The sequence below is a fragment of the Sturnus vulgaris genome, chromosome 4 (genome assembly GCF_052056855.1).
Source record: "Sturnus vulgaris isolate bStuVul1 chromosome 4, bStuVul1.hap1, whole genome shotgun sequence".
Lineage (NCBI taxonomy): Eukaryota > Metazoa > Chordata > Aves > Passeriformes > Sturnidae > Sturnus > Sturnus vulgaris.
Genome location: NC_142246.1, coordinates 11,322,283 through 11,344,810, shown reverse-complemented (window position 1 = coordinate 11,344,810; position 22,528 = coordinate 11,322,283). Strand labels below are relative to the sequence as shown.

The 22,528-nt window shown below is 38.8% G+C and overlaps 1 protein-coding gene across 2 annotated transcripts in view; it reads left to right on the top strand.

Moving 5' to 3' along the window:
• TBC1D14 (TBC1 domain family member 14) overlaps positions 1 to 22,528 on the top strand; it is a 64,772-nt gene that overhangs the window by 22,092 nt on the left and 20,152 nt on the right. For both annotated transcript variants that reach the window (XM_088163098.1, XM_014895318.2), the window contains exons 4-8: positions 13,848 to 13,966; positions 16,596 to 16,678; positions 18,695 to 18,812; positions 20,301 to 20,407; positions 21,269 to 21,349. In XM_088163098.1, coding sequence (XP_088019224.1) covers positions 13,848 to 13,966; positions 16,596 to 16,678; positions 18,695 to 18,812; positions 20,301 to 20,407; positions 21,269 to 21,349 — 508 coding nt within the window. The remainder of the gene's footprint in view (positions 1 to 13,847; positions 13,967 to 16,595; positions 16,679 to 18,694; positions 18,813 to 20,300; positions 20,408 to 21,268; positions 21,350 to 22,528) is intronic.

Here is a 22,528-nt window from a genome sequence, read left to right as displayed (position 1 = left end):
TGAAATTGAGGCAGCTTTTTGAACTTATCACTGTACTCAACCATTCAGAATTTAGCTGTAGGTTGTCTTGGCACAATGGTTCTGAAATGTCCACCAAAGATTTTTGATGAAAACATTGAAGAGGCTTTATAAATGCAGTACTCTGATATTTAGCAGTGTATTTTATTGTAGTGCCTGTTCTTTTATAAGTGGGAAAATAATTTATTAACGTTCTGTGGTTGTTGCTGGTACTATGAATATTTTTCCTTTACATCCAGACTATTTTAAATTACAGCTTTGAATGGTTGTATTAAATTTGTTACAAAACAGGCACTATTAAATTATTATGTGGTATGGCATCCAACCATTAGTGAGTTTCTGGCAAAATTGCAGTCTAAAACAATTGTCTCCTGTGCCTGTTGGGTAACAATAACTAATCCTTCCTAAATAATTTAGTGCTTTTTTGAAGTTGTTTTTGACTTGTAGGCTTGCAGTCATGAGTAGTGCTATAAGCCACTAATTGAGCCTCACCAGCATCTAAAAGCACAGCCTGATTTATTCACCAAAATAATAGTCAGAGAGGCTTTTTGAGCACATGAGCCTTTTCTAAAGCCCTTTAAAAACTCCTCTGACAGCACTCACTTGATCAACAAGTGTATATCCAACGTAGCATCATACTGTATTTTAACAATGTAGGAATTTAAATCACTCCAGCTAAGATGTTGCTTGTCCTGTTTTTAATGCTGAAAATATAAGTGATTATTAGTCTTCTGATGAAGAAGCAATATTGGTATATGCTCAGGCTTGGTTGCTGGGTCACTGAAAGCTTTTACATAGTTTTTATCCAGTTAAATGTTTAAAACTTAGAAGCTGTCAGAATGAGCAGTCTTGGAGAAGCTGAAAGTGCATTTGCAATGGAGTTTGCATTATTAATTTTTTATATCAGTTCTCTTCAGGAATTCTACTTGAGCAGAACTGGTTATGCCAGTTGCTTTTGCAATTGATGTTTGAAAATGTACTAAGTCAGATGACAGCAACTCACCAAGAATAATCACTGAAGTAAAATTCTCTCCTAGTAGACTGTAGAACTGAGCTAAGCTTTGCAGCCACTGTTTCTTTTATAAACTCTTTTCAAGCTTGGCAAACACAGAAGTATATGTAAATACCATTTATTTGCAACAACTTCTCTCCCCCTAGTTTTGTTAGTGAGTGCTCTTCAAAATAAATTCCTTTAAAAATTCAAGAAGAGGCAACCAGCGTATCATTTGGTTGTCTCTCTCATGTGATCTGTCTTCACAGAACTTGTTTGCATGTGGCCAATCAAGATTTTGTGTATTAAAAGAATAAGGCATACAGAGGAAAGCCAGATTTTGACTGTACCTAGAAACATGTTACAGCTTTCTTCCCCAGTGAAATTAAATTACTTTTTAAAATTGTGTATTTATTTTAATTTTCTTTTCTAAAATAGCAAAATCTATCTTTAATCAGCAAGTTTGGGGGCTTTTTTCCTGTCCAAGTATGCTTTGACCCTATGAGGATTGTACAATTTAGTTTTCACTATATGAATTCCAGTGAGACCTCAATGGAATATCTGCGTTTTTTAAAGTATCAATAGTGATAAAATTTAGCACATATATGAGGCCTTTCAATTACAATCTTTACTCAAAAATTCAGGTATTCAAATATTTTATTATCTCATTTGCTGACATTTCATGTTGGAATATTTTAAAATTTTAATGGCAGTTCCTTAATAATTAAAAATAACTATGATTTTTAACTTGGGGATTGTAATTTAACCAAATGTTTTTCTGTAACAATTAGGATATGGCTATATGTGAGGGGTCAATATTCCAGTCAATTAAAATCAGTTGTACTGAGGAGGCTCACTCTGCAGCACATGATAAAGTGAAAATGAGCTCTTGAAACAGGAAAATAATTTGCTTGGCTGACAGGTGATGCTTTATTATGGAATAAACAGTGAAGCTTATAACATTTCTGTAGGAAAAACTTTGTAAGTTGAGTTGGGTTAATTATAATTCAATTCAATTTTCACTTGATTTAAGCTGTAATCCTAGTTGATGAAGTAAAGTGATTTTATCAAAGTCTATTTTCTGGCTTGGATCTTTTAGACGGAAAAGAGTTTCAAAGCAACAGCACCCAGCAAGAAATATGGAAAGAATTTACTACAACCCATGGTTTAGGCAGGCAGTGATAAAGTCTCCCATCATAAGCAGTGTGTTTCCTGCAGTCCCCAGACTGCTGCAGCGTGGAGGTTCTCGTGCAGCTCCGTGTGCCCGAGCAGTGCGGCTGGAGCTGTGCAGCGTGGGGAGCTGCTGCCTCGTGTTCCACATCTGCAGCCTCTGCTGATGGCCGGCGGTGGCTAAAAATACACACACAGCTTTCCTGAGCGTCGGCCTGAGCTGTGCTTTAGTGCATTCACGTGGCCCATTGGGGGCCTTTGGAAGGGAAATGATTGGTTCAAGCTGGCTGCTGGTTCTGGCAGGAGCTAGAGCTACAGCTTTGGATGGAGCTCTGTCTTGTGTTTATACTGGGTTTGTCTTTGGGTAGCCTGGGTAAGTCATTGTGACTGGTGGCTAGAGCTGCCAATAGAGTGAGTGTTTGCACATAGACTTCACTGCCGCTTTGAAGCTAGAAACTGTGTAGTGCGTTTTTTGTGTTCTGCATGAGAAGTCCAGGGGTATAAATGAGTCACTTCCCGTGTTCTCCACTGTTGGGTTCATTTCTATTTGTCAGCCTTCAGAAAGGCAGGATTTAGAGTGGCCGAGTTCCTTTTTTTAACAAGAAGCAAGTGCAGTGTAAGAAGGTATAGATGCTGTGGTTAGTGTAACCTATGCCTATTGTTACATTTCTTAAAATAAAGCTGTAACTAACTTCCTCACTTAATAATCATAACCTAAAACTTGCAACTTGCCTTAATGCACTGCTCTTTTGTGTCTTTCCTTCTGACCCAGTTATAAATACCTTTATTTTATTGTAATCGTATGTAAAGGGCATCTAACTTTTGTGAAGGTAAATAAAAATAAGTAAAGAAGGGAAACCTATTATATCAATAATGATGTCCTGAAAAGTCTTTTCTTTCCCCCCAACAAGAACAGTACTAAATAGATCATCCAGCAATTCCAGTAGGCTGTATTAATCTACAAAGAGTGTGTTGCCCTTGTCCTGTCTTGAAAATCACCTGCGTCAAACAACAGTACTATCATATTTAAACAGATAAAGCAAGAGAAGTAGCTTCCATTCACAGTAATTGAAAGAGTGATTTAATACTATGTCAGGACGATGATTCCTGAGTATTTTAATAATAAAAGCATTTAATATGACCCAGTCAGGTATCATAATCTAGCAGAGTGTAGCTGACAAAGTGCTGCTTTTGGTGCTGTTGGAACTTCTTCCCGTATGTTAACACGTGAAAGTACAGAATATGTTACAAGCATCAGACTAATATAAAACAGTAATCTGAGTATTGGTTTAAATAGCTATGACAAGCTGCAACATGTTTTTGAAAGGAAGTGAGGTTTTCTCCTGCTTTTCCAGGTTCAAAGCTTTTGTTTTAGCTTTCTCACTCTCTAGAATGCCTAGTATATTGTGGGGATCAAAAGCCCTGGAAGCTGGAGGGATCCTGAAGAGGTGTAGCAGGTGTTGGAGGATTAGTGCCTGCTTTCAGGAGTAAGGGTAGTAAATAGAAGTATAAGCTTGCTGAGTTGGTACTGCAGTTACAGTCTCAGCCGCTGGTCTCTGCTGCACGGTCTGTTTCAGTGCTGGTGGTATTGGTGGTTTTGGGGGATAATGCAGTAACTTTGAAGCTGTTCTTTGTCTCCATAGACACAGTTACTTTGTAGCCCAGGTTGATACTTAGCATTAACTGGAATATAAATGCTGATAGCACAAGATTATTTTTAAATTCAGGAAGCCACAAATTCATGGAAAAATGATTGACTTTTGGGTATCAAGTACACAACTCTTTCTAACCCCAAATTTCAAAGCCAGAGATTGTAACTTTTCAGGACAGCTGATACATCAGTGGAAATTTGTTCTCATTTGTGTTAAGTAAGAATCCATCGTGCAACTGGTATTTGTCTGTCTTCCAGTGCTAATAGAAAGATACTTACACACTTGCTTCTTTGTGTAATCAGTAAGCTTTTTTCCATGTAGTAACCTTCCACTGGTAACACACAGGAGGCTTTCAGATTGCCCCTCTCCCCTCATGGGTTTTTTAATGAAGATGGATGTCTGTAGACAGCAAGCCTGGAAATAATGCCATGTGCCTTTGGCTGTTGCATTGCACAAACTGTTGGCAAAGCATTGCTGTGAAGCAAAGCTGGCAGTAAATGTTTGAAAGCAGGTGTGTAGCCCCTAAATATTGTGGTGGAATTGTCTATTCTAACTGGAGACTGGAATGTTTCTGTTGCTGACAGGTAAAATTGAGAAAGCTTTGCTAGACTTCATTGTGCTAATTGTGTGTTAAGCCAAAGCAAGCTCCCAAGAAACTTGACCCAAAGGTTTTCTTTGTCTGTCTTCCAGTTGATACATCTCAAACTTCATCTAAGATTAAACTATAGGGATAGATACAGGTTTTGAAAGGCTAAGTCTTACCATGCTCACTAGCAACAACAAACGAAGCTGACGTTCTTTAGCTCTGCAAAATGAATGGAGGTCCTGTGTGTTACTGGAAACCCTGAAGATATGGATGTAAGGATTTTGAAAAGCCAGACTGGTGCTTTTTCCTGAAGTGTCTTTCTGAAGGAAGACTAGCCAATTTTATGTTCTTATTGTCCTTCTCTCTCTGAGGACTCTTGGTCTTATTTTTTGCCTTGATTTTACTACAAATTTGTCATGCCTGTTAGTATTTTCATGTAATTTTCTTGTGCTCTATTGAGAAGTTGTTACTTGAGCATGACAAAGTTCTGTGGAAAGAGCTTCATTAATATTAAAGCCTAAACATAGTAATCACTTTAAACAACATTATGAAGGTATGTTGCTCTCCTTCATATATTAGATTTCTATTTGTGTGTAGCTTTAAAAAAACTACAGTTTCTTCTTGTCAAGACTGAAGTTGTCACAACTTTAAGTTGTGAAGATGATTGTATTCTGGAATATTTACATTTTAATACAGGCTTTTTTTGTATAATTAAAGAATGTACAAGGATCTGGACAAGTGGTGAGAGAGAACAAGATGTACACTATCACTATGAGTACAAAAGAAGCTTTTATTAGGTATGTAAGAAATTGGCACTAGTAATGGCTTCAAAGGTAATTTCAGGGATCAGAGAAACATGGGTGGAAAAAAACACTCAGAGGTTTTAATGCAGTGGACTTATTTCCTTATTTTACTGTAATTTCCAAGGGCAGATAAGCATCAAGCTTTAAGAAGTTGGAGGCCCTTAAAGATATCCAAGTCTTGATGAGGGAACTGAAGGGAAATTAGCAGAGAGATTTGAAAACAGGATAGAAGTAGAATATTGTTAAAAGTATCAAGTGAAGTATCTTGCTCTACATTGATTTGGTGTATGTGCTGGAGTCATGGGCTAGATACCCATGTGCACATACTTAGCTGCAAAGACAACAGTTTGCAAACCAAAACAGTGACTGTGCCGTGGAGGATCTCTGAACAGCATAAAATACAAGTTGTTATGTGTTGCCAAGTAGGTGGCATTCCTGGGTGAATACTACAAGTATTGGTATTTGCAATTGATTTGAGAACTTGCAAGATGAAATGTGATATCCCTGTGACCTCTATATCCTGGAGTTAACCTGGGTTTTCAGAGTGGTGTCAGCATCAGGTTGATGTGGCATGGAGAGTCCTTTTATTTTAGTGTCCCTCTTAGAATGAGGGGGGACATAATCTGAGTTCTTACATGATCTTCAGTCACAGTAAGAGTGTTATATGAGACTAGATAGGAAAGGTAAGTTTTCTTCTGCAATATCAGCACTAATGTGAAATGTCAGAAGAAAATGTTGCTGAGAGATTATTTGGAAGGGTATGAGGCTGGGACTGTACAGATAATTAATGTGGAGAGATCAGTGAGCAGGCATACAGATTAAGTAAAGTTACGTTTTCACGTGAAGTCTATATCCAATGGAATTCCAGTCCCTGGAAATAATGTTTATGGGATATGCTGAAAGCAGGTGTTTATTGTGTTTTGTTCTGGCAGATGCTCACAAGAAAATAGCAGTAAAATAAAACAACCATTTAGCTTGTATTCTCTTGCTCAGACATTTCCCAGATGCATGTCCTGCTGGAGGCCTTTCTTGCAGATGTTTCCGTTTGATTAACAGATGTGCAGATTAAATTGTCCTTTGCAGTGTTCTAAGCAGGAGGGTGTTGTTTTTTTGTTGTTACTCTGACTCATTTTGGAGTCACTTGTAACAGTACAGTGCACAATCTGATTGAATATCCCACTTTTGACAGTAAAAAACTGTTCTTAAGCAACATGGTTCATGGTATGTGTTGTCTCTGAGTTCTTAAAATATTTTCCTTCTTTTTTTTTTTAATGGAGCATGTCACTCTATATAACCAAAACACACTTAAATTATTTACATATAGCACAAACGAAATGTGAACCCTGAGGGTGAGAACCATCTGATACATACCACGTTGAATGATCAGAGGCAACAGACTTTGAAACAGCAAACTGTTATTCTTTCTTGGAAGAACTAACCTGGCCTTGTCTATGCTTAGGTTTTAAATGTTCCATAATATAATGCCTCCATTGCTCCAAATATGATGTTATAAAAATATCTATATGGAAAAATTGTTAAAATAGTCCAGTGGCTGGAGCACAGGACTGCGAAACAGAATATGTGGCTTCTTGCTCTTTTGCTTTACTTGTAACTTTCTGTAAGATCTATGGATTATTTTATTTATTTAACTTTAGTGTGACTGTGTGGGATCACATCAGTTGCCAGCCCAGGTTCTGTATCCCTTGTAATCTGAAAGGAAAAGTAGATGCTTCCCAGGGGAAAAAAGAGGCAAATTTCAGAGCATTTCAAATGATGCCTATGAATAGTGTGAGGTTTTCCTCACAGCCTGGCCATAGTGTCTTGTCTTTTACATTGCTTAGGTATTCCTAATTTTTAAAGTATGGAGAATACTGTGGTACTAAAGATGAAAAGGTAGAAGATAAAAATATATATAATGTTACTACAATCAAATTCTGTCGTGTCACTACTATCTTCTGCTCAGATATCGTTTCTTAAATGTAAGAGGATTAAACATATATGTAAACACATAGAGAGCTGTGTAAAGCAAGTAGGGCTGGTGGTTCTTGAACCATTTATTATTTGTAGAGCTTGGCAGATCACTAAAGTGTACAGGTTAAGCGTGCAATTCTGATTTCTCAGGTTATTAGATCAGTAACTAATAAATTAATTGCATTTCAGAATTGTTCTGTATCAGTTTTAAAGTTATATAAAAAGCTTCCTAAGAAGTTGTTTGAAAGTGTAATATCTGAACTCAAAAGTGTGTTTTCTCTGTTAAGTTTTGAAGGATAATCTCATAATCTGATCTTTGCCTGAGGTTTCAGTCTTAAAAAGTCCTCAAATTCTCTTTGATTGCTGTATACATAAGGGTCTTCATTAAAATTATTACTTTATTGCCTGGTGCCATGTGAAGAATCAGATCTTAGTTTCCCAACCCAAGATCACAAATTTCATGATCTAGTAGTCCTGCTGCATATTCTTTCCTTTTCCTTCCACATATAGATTGGCCCACAGCAGGCATTGCAGAGTAACAGAACTAATGGAACAGAACAAAAGGTGTGGTTTTGGTGTTATCATTTCCGCAGTCCAGCATAGTGAAAGTCACATTACACATGGCTGTGTAATGGTGGCACTGAAATGGTGTGAGGGGGCAGAAGGGGGTTGGAGGGCAGTGAAATGCTGGGTGTGCAGTAGCTGAAATTTGTCTGGTAAACTATTTCATTTAGAAAAGGTAAGAGATTTCAGATGGACATGCATTAGACAGTCATGAAACAATTGAAGAGAACATTGAAGCACTGTTGAGGTAGTGGTAAGACTTAAAAACTAGGGAAAAAATAGTGGGTTTTTTTGCTTGTGCAATTTTGGTCCGGTTCTTATTCCATATGCTGAGTGAGGTCAGTGGAAAAAATAAAATATAATTAAATCTTGCACATAACTTGTTTAAGTAGTCTCAGGTACTGTTGTAAATGCAGCAACCTAAAAATAATGACTGCTACCAACTGTAACATGTGGCCAGCTGTGGTTTGAGTTGCAGGGAGTACTTCGCTTTTCACCCCACAGTATCTTCCTGTGTCACCAGGCATCCCTCTCTCCCAGTCAGCGCTTTGCAGAGGAGCTGCAATATCGTTCTATTTTCAGCATGAAAACACAGACATCTACTGCAGGAATACCAATGCCTGCCCAAGGGTGCTTGTCTGCAGGAGCTGCTTTTTGCCTGGGCTAATAGCTATAACTTTACATGAATAGTTTTTAGATATGTGTGATAACTTAGTTTCAGATAGTCCATGAGATAAAGCATTAGTATTGGAGCCTGTAGTGTTTTGCATGAGCTGTGTTGACTTGTGCTCTCACATGAGATGTTTGGATGGCAGGTGTCTGTAACTAATTGGTGGTGGTGGGAATGAAGCCGAGATGCTTTTAAACAGTGAGCTGTTCTGTATTTGTCATCATATTGCTGCATCTGTGAAATAGATGTGAAGTCACAGGTTGAAAACAATAGCTGATATAGTACCTAGCAATTCTGAGAAAATAAGTTAACTTCTGCAAAGCCACCATTTGAAAGCAGAATACCTAAGTGACCGTTATTTTCAGATCAGTCCTTGTTGATTATTTTGGAATTGAGGATCAGACTTTGATAAAGATCATGATTCACCCTGGCAGCTGCAAACCACAGTCGATGATAGTTAAGAATATGAAATCCTTAGTGCAGAGCTGAGAAAATGGCAACAGTTGCAGCTCAACAGATGATAATTTTAAAATGCAAGTCTACCGAAGATGGAGCCACAGCAACTTGGGTGTCTCCACTGAGTTAAATAATAGAGCCTTTGGACAAAGGAAAAAATAAGGTTGATATTCTATCTGAATTGAGGCAAAATATTTAGCAAGCGGTAATGTGGAAGTTGTCTGAACTGTAGGAGAGATTTATATATATCTGTCTCTTAGAGCTGTCAGAGGTGGACAAAGCATGAGTGGTACTGAAAAGATGCTTATGCTGTAGGAAGTATTTCAGCACAACACTACTGCTGTTACTTCGGCACTGATACAGGGGTTGATTCGTTTTAGCTGCTCTTGCACTTAGAACAGGTACTGAGGCTGTCTCAGCAAGGCACAGCAGAGAGAAGACTCGATACAAGCAAACGCCTGGCTTGGAGCCAGGGACGCGGCAGTTGGGAAACAGTGGAGAGAGATGTCAGTGTTTGAGGAACGCAGCTGCGTCCTAAACCAGCACCCGTAATGCTGAGCTGACAAAAGACTGCGGTTAATGCAGACGAGCTTGTGCGAGGTTTGGGTTGTCCGTCATGGACCCGGATCTGCACCAGGCAGGGCAGGGCTGCCGGGGCGGCCCGGGAGGCGGGAAGCGTGTGCCAGGCGGAGCCGTGCGTGCCCAGGCAGCGCTGGGCGAGGCGGAGAGAAGCGATGGTGTGCGGCGGCTCCGCGGGTGATTAGCGCGGCTGGCGGGGCGGGGCGGCGCGGCCGGACACACCCGCGGGAGGCGGCCCGGGCGGGGCGGGCGGGCGGCCCGCGAGGCCGTGCGGGCCCGGGCGGCGGGAGCCAGGCCCGCGGTGCGGGGCGGGCAATGGGGCTCCGGCACCGCAGCCCGTGAGGGACCGCAGCGTTCATGGTGAGCGGGGCGGCTGCGGGATCGGGGGTCGGGCTAGGCGCGATGAGCGGGCGGGGACTTGAACGCGTGTCTGTGAACCCGGCCTCGTCCGCTTCTCAGTCGCCTCACCGAGTCCGGGGAGAACCAGCTAAGCGGGAAGGGAATTCTCTTTGTTCGAGGCGAGACTCCGCCGGGATGGAAGGCGGCGGCACAGCCCTGCCGGGTTTTCGGGGTGTCGGAGCATGGGGGCTGCAGGCTGGAACCCCGGCTGTGCCGGCCATCCCTCCTGCCCTGCAGTGCTGCCGCCCGTGGAGCCCGAGTCCCGCAGCCTGGCACCCAACATCAATATTTCATATTCGGCTTTGTCGGAAAGTGCCTGCCTTTAAACACGCAGGGCCAAAACAAGATGACCTTGATAGAGCAGTTCGTGTTATTGTACGTTCAGTTCTGCTGTGCTGCTGGTGTTTGGGGAGGCTCGGGGCGTGTGGGAAGTCACACAGAGCTCTCCCGGGTAGATCAGTTGGTCTTTCAGCGCTTGCCCTGTGTTTTAGAGTGTTATTTGCGTCTCTCGGTAGACATTGTTGAGGATCCCTTTGTAGGTTGACTTGTCTTTCTTGAAGAATCGCAGAGGATCACCACAGTCAGAGCTTCTTGCATCTGGCAGGTTCCACCCAGAATTAAACTTGGTTTCGGGAGGCGTGTTTCTTTGGGTTTTCTTTGTTTGGTTTGAATTATTTAAATCAGCGCTTTAATCTCCAGCATGCTCTTATAGGGTATCTTCAAACCCTAGTTCAGGTCTTGTGAACAGCTAAAGGTGAAACCTGGAAGAAAGCCTAAATGATCCCAGTGATAAGGCTGTGTTTTAAATCGTAAACGGTCAGCTCATCCTAAGTTGATCCTAAAATTAACTTGCAACCTTATGAGGTTAGTAACCCCTAATTGCAGCATAGCATTTAAACAGATCCTGAATTATTTGTACCTGTGAGAGACTCGAATCTAGTTTAAAAGAAAAAGCTTAAAATGAGCTATTGTGTAGCTCAAGCTTATTGCAGTGTGCCTGTATGTGCAAATACTTGTATTTGCTCAGTCAGCAGATACTCTTAATATGAGTTTGTGGAGACTTCAGTGTGCTTCATTGCTGTATCATATGTTGTGCTCTGAAATTGCATTCTCTTTTCACTGGAGTAAAAGATAATTTTTCATGAGCTTTTGTTTTCTGTGAATTTTGGGGTGTTTGGTTTTTGTGGGTTTTTTGTGGGGAACTGGGGTGGGAGGTTTTGTTTGGTTGGGTTTTTTTGATGTTCCCTAATTAAAAACCAGTCTTGTAGGTAATATCACCAGAGGACATTTTTATTCTGTTTTGGCTACCGCTGAAAAGGATGAAATTGCTACAAAGGAATCATCTGTAATCTGATCAAATGTGCCACTCCCATTTTTGTGCTGGTCTGGCTTTTTACTGTCGGGTAGTGCTGAGTAGAACACCAGTGAATACTTGCTGAAATGCAGGGTGGGCTTTGGCTCTTTTGAGAGGTTTGCGTAATTGTGCTGATACTGTAACTAGCCATCCATATTTAGAAATCAAACGTTTTCTTAACCAAGAAATTCTTGTAAGGAGGTGCACAGTGCTGGTCTGGAGGACTTTGTGCTTAGCTGAAAGGGATTTCCAAATCAATTTGGGTGTACAGAATAAAACTCCCATTGCAGCCCAGTGTGGGCATTCATTTCTCACTTTCCAAAAGCAATTTTGCTCTCCAGTTGGCTTTCAGTGAAAGAAGACCCTGAATATAATTTTCATAAGTCAAAATTAAGCAGCTTTTCTGGAACTTCTACTATGATAAACATTGGGTGCATATGTTTTAATGTCAAAATCTGAGGTGCTTTGGGAAGTAAGAGAGGTTAATACTTGACTATGTTAATTTGTCCTTACTCATAAAAAAAAAAACAACAGTCTCCTAATAGAAACTGGGAGAAAGAAAAGGCATTTGCTTCATTCCTATCAGCCCAGCGGATTTACTCTGCAGCTGGTGCATCTGAAACCCATTATGATGGTGCACTTACACACTGGTCACTCTCAGTTGTTTGCTGATGCAAGTGACCACTGTAAGACTACTGCCTGTGCTTTCTGAATATGCTCTCTATCTCAATATCTTTTTTACAGCATTTTTTGCTTATTTTCTTTCTGGAGGATGTTTTAGTGAATGGCTTTGTCAGCACAAGCACAATCCCGTTACTTGACAAAGCTAAGTACTAGTCTGTAGTTTAAATGCATTTTCTTTGGTTCTTTTCCTTGTTTTCAAACTGATGTCATGCATAGCAGTATTAGCTGGTATTAATGAGCCAAACATTCCAAATTCGTGACCATGTTTCCCATTACAGCAATGTAGTCATCATAGGATTGATATTTGAGCCAGTGCCCAGTTAATAGACAAGGAAGAATAGGGATTTTTTCTGTCCTGAGGGCTGCACAGACCTGTACCCATGAGTCCCATGGAAGCAGTTTGAACTAGGATTGAACTGTACAACACAGAGTAGAAGACCAAGGCTGTGTTGGTCCACATTCATTGCATCATATCTTGTTTTCATTCATCCTACTTTTTAAAGTGTGCTTGGAGATGGCCTTTCTGGAAGGGATGGATCCTGTTTTAGTTGCTGAATGAACCTCATAGTATTGGAAACATAGTATCTATGGCCCAAGGAAGTTTGGATGTAAAGGAAAGGTTAGGCTGAGAGATAGCAAGCAGTACTATCTGAGGAACTCTTTGTGCTAGAAGGAAAAGGTCTATGGCTGAAACACTCTTCATAGTGCTCATTGATAGTGTACATTTGTGTTTTCCTAAATTTTATTTTAATAGAAATGGTATAAAAAAGCTGTGCATGAAAGCCTTTGGGCTTTGGAAGTGGCAAGAATAATTTTAAAGTTGAATGTAGAAGTAACTCTAACGTGGATGTAATTTTTCCATACGACTGTTTGACCATGTTTGTTGTTTGTGTTGCTGATTCTTTGCGTTCTTAATGTTTGCTGTAATACTTCAAGCACTGAAGTAGATGGAAGTTGTATAAAGGTACTTTTATCCCATTAGGTCATGGTTTTAGTATACTTTTTTTTAAACCAATGTTTGTAGGAAAAGTAAGGATTAAAATGGTACCTGAATGCCAAGTCCTCTCCTATAGATGAGGGTGATGCAGTAATTAAGGGTAGAAGGACCTTCGAGGGGCTAACTCTTCTCTCAGAACAGAGTCTGCTTAAACCAGGTTCTCAGGGCTCATCCACCTGAGCTTTGAATGCTTTCAGGGTTGGGAGTTCTGTCACATCTCAGGCAACTTGTCCTAGTGTTCACCTCCCCTCCCTACAAAGCTTTTTCCTCTGGAGGTTGAGTAAGCCTGGTTCTCTTGGCCTCTCTTCATGTGGAATTTGCTCCACGCCCTGACATCTCGATGCCTCTTTGCTAGTCTTGCTCCACTGTGTGTCAGTGTCTGATTACAAACACAGGTTAACATGTTACGCTCTATTGTGATTTAGGATTGTGCAAGGTGTTGTACCAAGTGTGGATTTTCTGTCTAACACTGATTTTAACCTTTTTTTCTCTCCCTGTTGTTGAGCTCTTGCATATGAAAACAGCTTGCATAGGAGAAATCTTACAAAGTGATTTTAAGACATGAAGCTTGTGGTCATTTTTTTACTTCAAAACCATATAAATTGAAAAAAAAATTAAATTGGTCTTTTTTTTGTACCTCAGATAGTATCTGCTGTTTGTAAACTCCTTCTTTGTAATACTTTGTAAAAGCAGACTGTCAGCCAGAGGAACTTAAGATGTTTTTACAAATAGAAAGAATGGGAAAAAACACCGAGACTCACTCCTGAAGATAAATTTAGTCATTCTTTTCAGTGTTGATGTTGCTCTAGTTGAAAAGCTTCAAAGGGACTGCGGTGGGGCTGAGATCTGAAAGCATTATCTTGAAGACTTTTCTAGATCCCTTTTTAAACTCTCAAGTGCATCATCTTGGTGCTCTCCACTCTTGTAAGTTTCCCTGACTTTTTCTTCTCTAGGAATATGAAGAAAAAACTGGACGAGCTCAGAGACCACTCTCTCCTAAACAGAATGTGAGGAAGAATCTTGATTTTGAACCACTCTCCACTACAGCACTTATTTTAGAGGACCGACCAGCGTAAGTTTTGGAAGTGCCACAGTGAAGGTCTCTTTAAAATTAACCTAGCAACGATTTTCTAAGTCAGTATATTTTCTTACTCTAACTTCAACAGATTATTTAAAATCTAAAGTAGATTTTTTTTTTTCAGACTAGTGAATATGAAATTGAGTTGATTATGAGAAAAAATTATTTAAACAGAAGGAATTATATCTTATAATAAAAGCAATGGCTTTTTATGAAGGGAGTTAATTAGGATAGCAGAGCTTTAGTTTTGAGTAATTCTACCTGCTAAACATGATTAAGGGATTTTTATTTTCCATGAGAGAGCCGAAGCATAAAAACAAAGCTGATATATGCTAAAGAAATTGAGAAGCAAGAGTACAATGTCCTGTTTACACAGGGAAAGACCACACCTCCATAAATAATGAAACAGTACAGCAGTTGCTCTGCAGTGAGTTCAGCATCACAATTTAAGGGTTGTCAAGCACTTGATGGGTTGTTTCATACCTTTTACTGCAGGGAGATTTTTGCATATGCAGACTGACTCCAAAGCGATTTACTGGCAGCTGCTTTACCGTGTTTTTCTCCTGAATTACACGAATTCAGTCATGCTTAGTCAATTTATGATTATGAATGTGATCTGGCTTTATGGGCATGACATCTGCATTTTTAGTATGGCTGCTCATTGGTGTGAAGAATTGGCATAACATAGATCTGTGTTTTCATCAACAAACCTGTATGAAAAATCCTCATATCAAAGTAGTCTATTTGTAGGGTTACTTAAGTAACTTTCTGGTTTGACTGTGTTGCAAGACACTGGGAAAAGCAGAAAAATGTAAGAGTGATTATTTGTTATAGCAGGCTTTTTTTTGTACAACTGGAAAACATACTAGCTTATCTGTTGTATTTAAAACCTGTCTGTTAAAAATCTCTTTTTTGCGGGATAATCTGAGTAATACAGTGTTGAGATAGATGGAATTAGTGTTACATTACAGGAAAATGTTCAGATTTTGCTTTCTTTCCCACTGTTGGTAGAGTGAGGGACGTCTAGTAGAGAGGTATTTTTAAAACTGAAGACAATTGAAACATCACTTCTTTCATCTAATGGAGGAACTGCTCTGGACAGCAGTGCTGTCATCTGTCTCTCACTAAGGAATCTTTTTTAATTGTTTACATACAGTTTGCATACTATTTTTTTTATGTTTACCTATTAGGCTTAGAGCAGGTTTGTTTTAAAGAATTCAGACAGAAAAGTGGAATGAGTTTGTTTGGGGTTTTTTTGTTCTTTTTTTTTCAAAATACCTGCTCTTGATTTCATACTTGTTTGTAGGGCTTAGGTAAAACTTCATAGTATGAAATCCATCAATATTCCATAGTGCCTCTAGCTTCAACTGAGAAAAATATTAGTTGAATTTTAATAGATACTAAACATCATTTCACGCATATGTTGATGATGTTAAGACATAGGGCAAATACTTTGAGTGGTAGAATTTAAGTTAGCAAAACTTGACTTACTTAATCTGATTTTCCTTTCCAAACTTCCCCTAACTTAAATAATTTCTAAAGACTTGGATTTAAAAAAAGATACAGATCAATTTACCAAAGTGAAAGTGGAAAAAGAGTAGGTTGGTCTCTGTGGTTAACAAACCAAAATTTCACCAATGTGAAAATATACTTTTGTTTTTCTAGTTAACAATCTTGATTTGGAAAAATACTCATAGACCAGTGTCATGTGGTTATGTGTACACTTCAGGCTGTGATTACATGAATAATAATGCGTGCTAACTATTAATGGTGTTGGGGGCTGTCAGCTGCCTGATGTGTGACATCTTACAGGAACATGAAAGTGAATTTTTACTTAGCTTTTCTATTAACCAAAGATATAAACTGTTCTAGGAATAAAATACAGTGTTCTACAATACAGAAGAACAAAATAATTAGTCATTTCCTGTTTTGATATTTTGCTGATCCTGTAGTTGTAAGAGATACGTATGGTTATGTTACTTACAAATATGATTAGCTGAAAGGCCATGTGTTCTGACATATGAACACGTGCATTTGTATGGCAGAGCCTTAATCACAAATCAAAATGTTTTGTTACTATTAATAAGTGGAGAATATTGAGGATGATTCTGGTGCCACTTGTTGCTCTAGAAGAGAGGGAAAGGAGTTAAGTCTTTAAATTAGAAATGGGGTTTTAGAAAGCAGAGGGAAAAGGCTGGGTTAGGGAGTCATTATGTGTTGGTAAAGAAAGTTGTCAATGTAACTGTTAGACAAGGTGAACAGTAAGAAAGAGTGCAATCCTGTATCTTACCAGTTCAAATCAAAAACAGTCAGCTTTGTATATAGCAGTATATTCTCTTTATGAAGATCAGCCTGTGGGTTCAGTCGGTTTAATAATAAAAATGCTGAAATTACCAAACCGTAAGGAAATTACTCAGCGTATTTTATGTATAAAAGCAGTCATAGCTGGTCAGTGTTCTTCCCTTCTGCTGACTCTGGCAAAAAAAAAAGATTCTTTCCAAGGATCTGTTGTTCTGCTCTTTGACTGGTTATTTTGACAAGAAGCAGAGTGTGCTTTTCGTTTAGAAGTGTCTAGAATTTTATTTAGACAGTCATGCCAACTGTAAATTTTTTTTTTTTTCAGGAATCTTCCTGCAAAACCAGCAGAAGAAGCTCAGAAGCACAGGCAACAGTACGAAGAAATGGTGGTTCAAGCAAAAAAAAGAGGTGATTGAATTTCTTGTCTTCATAGGAGAAAAGTATAGGGGTATTTCTAACCCTGGAATGCACTTTTGTCAGTCTGTTGCTCTATCATGTGAGATATCTCTGCCTCCTCTCAAAGAAGGATCACTTCCAAGAGAGAGGAGCAAAAGTAGTTTTGTTGAAAAGCCCAGCCCCAAGCTCAAAAGGAAATGGTCCTAGAATCCAGCAGGAAATAATTTTTAATACATAACTCTTAAATGAATGGCATCTATTTTTGTGTTTAAAAGCTTAGTAATATATTGGAGTAGATGGTTGGTCAAATTAGTGGAGACTGGACTTTAAAACTGCGGGATATTTGTCAGTTTCATGCTGGAAACAACCTGTTCAGGCTGTAGGACATAGCTGGATACATTTTCGTATGTGGAAAGTTATGTGTTTTTGTTCATTTGATAATCTCTCACTTAAAATTTACAGCTTTCTCAGGGATTTGCTTATAATTTCTTGCCTGCTGTTTTTCACACAAGTGTCTTAGTAACACTGTACCATGAACATGAGGTAGAGGGTGATGGTAGTGGTTTCTTTTGGCTGATGTTTTTGACCATGTGGGTTTTCTAATTAAAAACAAGCATTGCAATAATAGGAGATTTGGACTTCAGTTTTGCATCCAATGGGAGCTAATGGAAATATTTTTTTCCAACTGGCCAGGCTCTTGGGCCATATGAAACAGTGAAAAGGATATATGAACACAGGGCTTGCATTCTGCATTTGACACACTAATAGAAATATGCTCTTGTGATTTTGAACATCATACACCTACCAGTGAAGTTCTAACTTCATGTGACTTCTGTTCAATATATGTACTGCTGTGTGTGTAGTCTAAAGGAGTTTCCCTGTTCTTTCTTTGCATGTAGGGTGGGTGGGTTGGGGAAGATGGGATGATTGTTAGACAGTGGACTGGGTCCTTGTGCTGTCTTCATTGAACTGAGTGTGTCATTCTGTCCAGATAAATACCATGACAAACCCATTTTTCCTAAAGCCACTCCAGATGAACAGCTTTGCAGAGCGATACATTGTCTAGAGGTCAGGAGATCAAAGACTGTAAACACCCTCTTGTTGGTTAGAGAAAAATTGAAAGCCTGCATTTCAGCAGGCTTGCACAGAGCTTGTATCAAAACTGAAAACATTATGAGGCCGTTGCTATGGTTCTGCTCAAGCACGGTTTATGTGGGGCTTTAAAGTGGACCCATCAGGTAGAAGGTGTCCATTCCAAAGACCTTGTTCATGGTACTGCTCGTCTTCAGTGAGTTCTGCTTGCCAGGTGGGCACCTCCTCATACTGTAGGCAGCATGTGAATGCACACCCATGCCCTGCTGTGGAGGCTGCCTGCATTTGTCTAACAAATTTGCCAGTGGAAAAAGCAGTAGTTGATAATGCAGGAAGAAATACTGAGTGATAATTCCAGTCTGCAAAATACAGCTAAACTAGATGTGAAATATGTTTTCTTGTTAATGAACGGAAGGTTTCCATTTGTGATGTGTAACATTTAGGTTATCCATACGTGAAGTAGCATCAAAAATGTGGCTCTTGTGATTTCTTGTCAGTATACCTAAGTTGTAATAGAAAAATGAACACAAAATAAAAATTTGTATTCATTTTGCCTGTAGTTTTGAGTCTGCCATAAAAGTGGTGGGGCTTTATTAGGAAATACTTTGACTAGTTCTACTAGGTGAGGCTGTTGGCTGTCTGAGGTGCTAATTAGAAGTTAATAGTGTGGTTAGATTTGAAAAGTCAAAGAAATCGTACATTATCTAATCCTCTTTGTCCCATCTGTTGAAAATGAAACATATAGTTCCAGTTTGTTCATTATTCACATTTGCAATCACTGCTCAGCTTGCTATATGCTTGGGAGATTTTCAGAATTTGAATAGTGCACTGTACTTTAGGGTGAACACAGTGTGCTTTACATGTTGCATAGACATGACTAACTGAATATTTAGTTTCTGGCTTTATTAACTTAAAAAGGAAATTCCTTTTTTGCAGAGCTTAAAGAAGCCCAGAAGAGAAAGAAACAACTGGAAGAACGCTGTAAACTGGAAGATAGCATTGGCAATGCTGTTTTAACTTGGAACAATGAAATCTTACCCAACTGGGAAACTATGTAAGACAGTATGTTATATTGAGTTTTAATTAAAAATTGCAGTCTATATTCTGAAGACAAGTTGCAAAGTTAGGAAGCGTAATTTTTAAATGGTCTTGGAAGCTTTTTTAAGAAAATAATTCTTGGACAGCTACAAAAGATATAAGCAACATCTTTATTTCTACAAGGTGGTTGGAAATGATGCAATGTTGAGTCTTACTTGTCTTTAATGAAGGCTCAAGATATTCAAACTGTGAAACACTGAGGAGTGATGTAGTAGAGAATGTAAAAGCATAAGGCACAGTACTTGAACATCATTCATATATTAGAAATGAGCTTTCCTTGACTCTTTGGGCTGTTAATGTAACATCAATGTAGATAGAAGTATGTGGATGGTTTATGAAGCCTCTTTCCAGAATGGTGTACATGCTGGGATAATCAAATGATGGAAAAAGTTATTTATATAAAGTGCTAGAAGATTTCTTCCAAAGGCATGGGACAGGCAGTTGATAAAGTACTTTGGTGAAACCAGCCCCCAGTGCTCCAAATACAACCACCACAACAACATAGACTGTAAACCAACAGCACTCAGAATTGCAATTTACTTAACAGTGGAATTCAGTTATCCTGAGACTATATATCAAAAACACAGCATTTGTTAGAAAATGTGTTTCTGAAAAACTGAAATATAATAAACTAAGTCTTAACAAACTGTAGATTTACATGTTTGTCTTTAGTATTTGAAGATGCATCTTTTATGGTTGCTCTAAAAAAAGATCACCTTTTCCTTTATTGGTTTATAAATTCAGAAGTTCTCCAATGTGTTCACTGTTTTACATTTTAGTTTTTAGAATCTGCTGAAAGATAGACAGGTTATTGTGGTTTTACCACTTTTCATTGGTGCTTAGGTGCTATTTTGTTCCTCCTCCTGGGTTCTCAGCTTGCTGAACATCCACTGCATTCATTTCAAAGCCTGTTTTCAGTTAAAATGTGTTTTAAGCTCCCACCTAAAAGTTAGTCCTTGTCACATCTTCATGCATTTTTCCAGAGGCACAAGAGCTGCAAAGATAGATGGGAAGCTGCATGTCTGTTTGTGCAGCAGGGTGATGACAAAGGGCAGAGGGTAGACTTCCATAACTTATTCCTGTATTTAGTCTTGTATGGAGCTGTCCAGTCTTTAGCATAGGCAGTGGCATAGGTGTGGATTTCCTTTCCATTTGTTTACTTTTTCCCTATGATTTTTACAAATCGAGAGTGGCTGGAGATTATGTGTATTGTGATTGCCATGCTTCTGTCAATAAAAAGACATTACATTGGAAGGAAGAAAGATTTCCTTTGCAGTTCAAAGCAAAATAGTACTAAAGAATGGGTATGTGCAAATTGCATTTGACTTCTTGAGCTGTTGATGTTCATTTTGGTTTGAATCCCATCAGCAGTGGTAGGAGGATATATTTGCAATTCAGCTGGCAGTGAAATATTTCTTAGAATAATCTGTTTTACTTTAAACAGGTGTTGTTCCCGTAAAGTCCGAGAGCTGTGGTGGCAGGGCATTCCACCGAGTGTGAGAGGCAAAGTCTGGAGCTTGGCAATTGGAAACGAGTTAAACATCACCCATGGTGAGGCTGCTGGTTCTTTGACATTTTTTACAAAGCGAAATAGCATAGGGACATTCTTGTATCTGTTGTGGTGTGGGTGTGAGGAAATGTTATCTAATTATGCTTTTCTTGTGTTGCTTTGATGTGTTTTGTTCAAAAATACACCATCTTTTAATCTTGTAGCTGTTCTAGGACTGCTGCTGTGGATTGTTTCTGAGTATTGCTGTCATTGTGTCTTGCTTTGATGTTAGATGGAGATGGTCAGAATTAAAGACTCGAGTTTTGGTTTTTTTTTTTTCTTTTTGAAACACAAATTCTTGTTAATTTTGAAATGCCTATGAGTATGTGTGTAGTGTGCTTCCTTTGATTTGAAGCGAGACAACAGGTTTGTAAGAGATTAAAAGACCCCAGCAAAATTTGTATTTAGTTTTGTGAAAATAGAAATAATCTATTACTTCTGAGTACAGAAAAATTCAGCTCTTAAAGACTAACATATGTAATTAATTCCAACATGGAAATATAGTAGACTGCCTGTACTCCTGCTGTATTGTGCTGCTTTTCTGTGCATTGCTTAGTTACTTTGGGTATAGTTCTTACATATAATTTGCTAGATTTTCCTAATTATCCATTCAGACTGTAATTTTGAACATCAGTGCTCTGCAATAAAAAGCAAATATTTGAACTAAAATGCAACTTGGATTGCCTTTTCTTTTCATTTAACATGAAGTTACAGATGACCAGAGCACGTCTTTCAAACCTGTAACCCATTTAGAAGTTCTGCTGTTAGTGCCTAGGGCAGCATTTCCAGTGTGGTGGATGGGTGGTTAGTGGATATGAGCATGCACAAATAGTGGACTTGGTTTTGTGTTTTTCTATTTTCAGAACTGTATGATATTTGCCTTGCTCGAGCCAAAGAGAAGTGGCGATCACTTAGTACAGGAGGGGCTGAAGTAGAATGTGAAGGTATGCTTTTTGTAAATGATTTATGCTGTGACAGAGTAAGACATTGTGTAAACTAGTTCCTTAAAATGAAATCACATATTTTAAACAAAACCAAAAAAAATCAGCTATAAAGTTGTGTTCTGGTAAAAAGAAAATGTCTTTTTGTGAAAGCAAGGAATAGCTGTGTTTTTATCAATGAAATTCTGGTGTTGTATAAAACGCACTTGTTTGGGTTTTTTTTATAAACAATTTCTGTGTACAGTTCATATTTTGATGGAAATTTGTAGGAAAACTACAGATAGTAGTTTGGGGATCCGCATTTGAATTGCACCACTAACATGCTTTTCTGCATCTATAGTTTTGGGATTGCAAGTCGGGTTAAGGCAGAAAATTTCATTTTAGTCCCTTATTGCAGCTTTGAGCTTAAGTCGTTGGTGTGTTTCAGAGAGCAGCAGGGTTTTTTTTACAGATGAAGTAGTTTGAGATTTACTAATTAATTGGAAGAGTTGACTGTGTTTGAGAGATTATGAAACCACATGCAAATGATTGAAATTGCCTTCACTAAGTAATTATGCTGAGCAGAGGAAAAAAAAGGAGAACATACATACTGGCATTTATAAGCAGAAAAATGTTTTTGATCGGAAATTCCCTTTATCCCCTTGTTCCCTTAAGATTGTTTATATCTTAAATAAGATAATATCTAGTATGTTTGCAGTTTCCTCTTGCACTTCATTTTCTGATAGATGCTCATGTGATTGATACAAGCATTGTCTAGTGACAGCTTGCTCAGTAAACAGCAGTAGGTAATTCCCAACTATACAGAACAGACAGAATACCAATAAGAGATCTTGATACCAGAAAGAAAACTAATGCTATAGAAATATACTTGGTATGAGATCTATTTCAGTTATGGAGAGTGTATTATAGTGTTAGTAACAAGATCTACAAAGACTAAATAAGCATGAATCTGAAAGGAAAGCTTTTACCGTAGTAAAGATAGGTGGCATCCATCACAGGCTGACACTTTAGGACTTCCCTCTTCCACCACAGCTTTTCCACAGGGGCAGCTACTTCAGGATCCACTGGGAAGCCTTGTTGGAGGTGAGGGGGTCACAAGTAACAGGCTTCTATCTGGCTAATGATTTGTCAGCAGATACAGGAGAAGTGCCTGACCTGCCTTGCCCTGCTTCTTTCCCCACT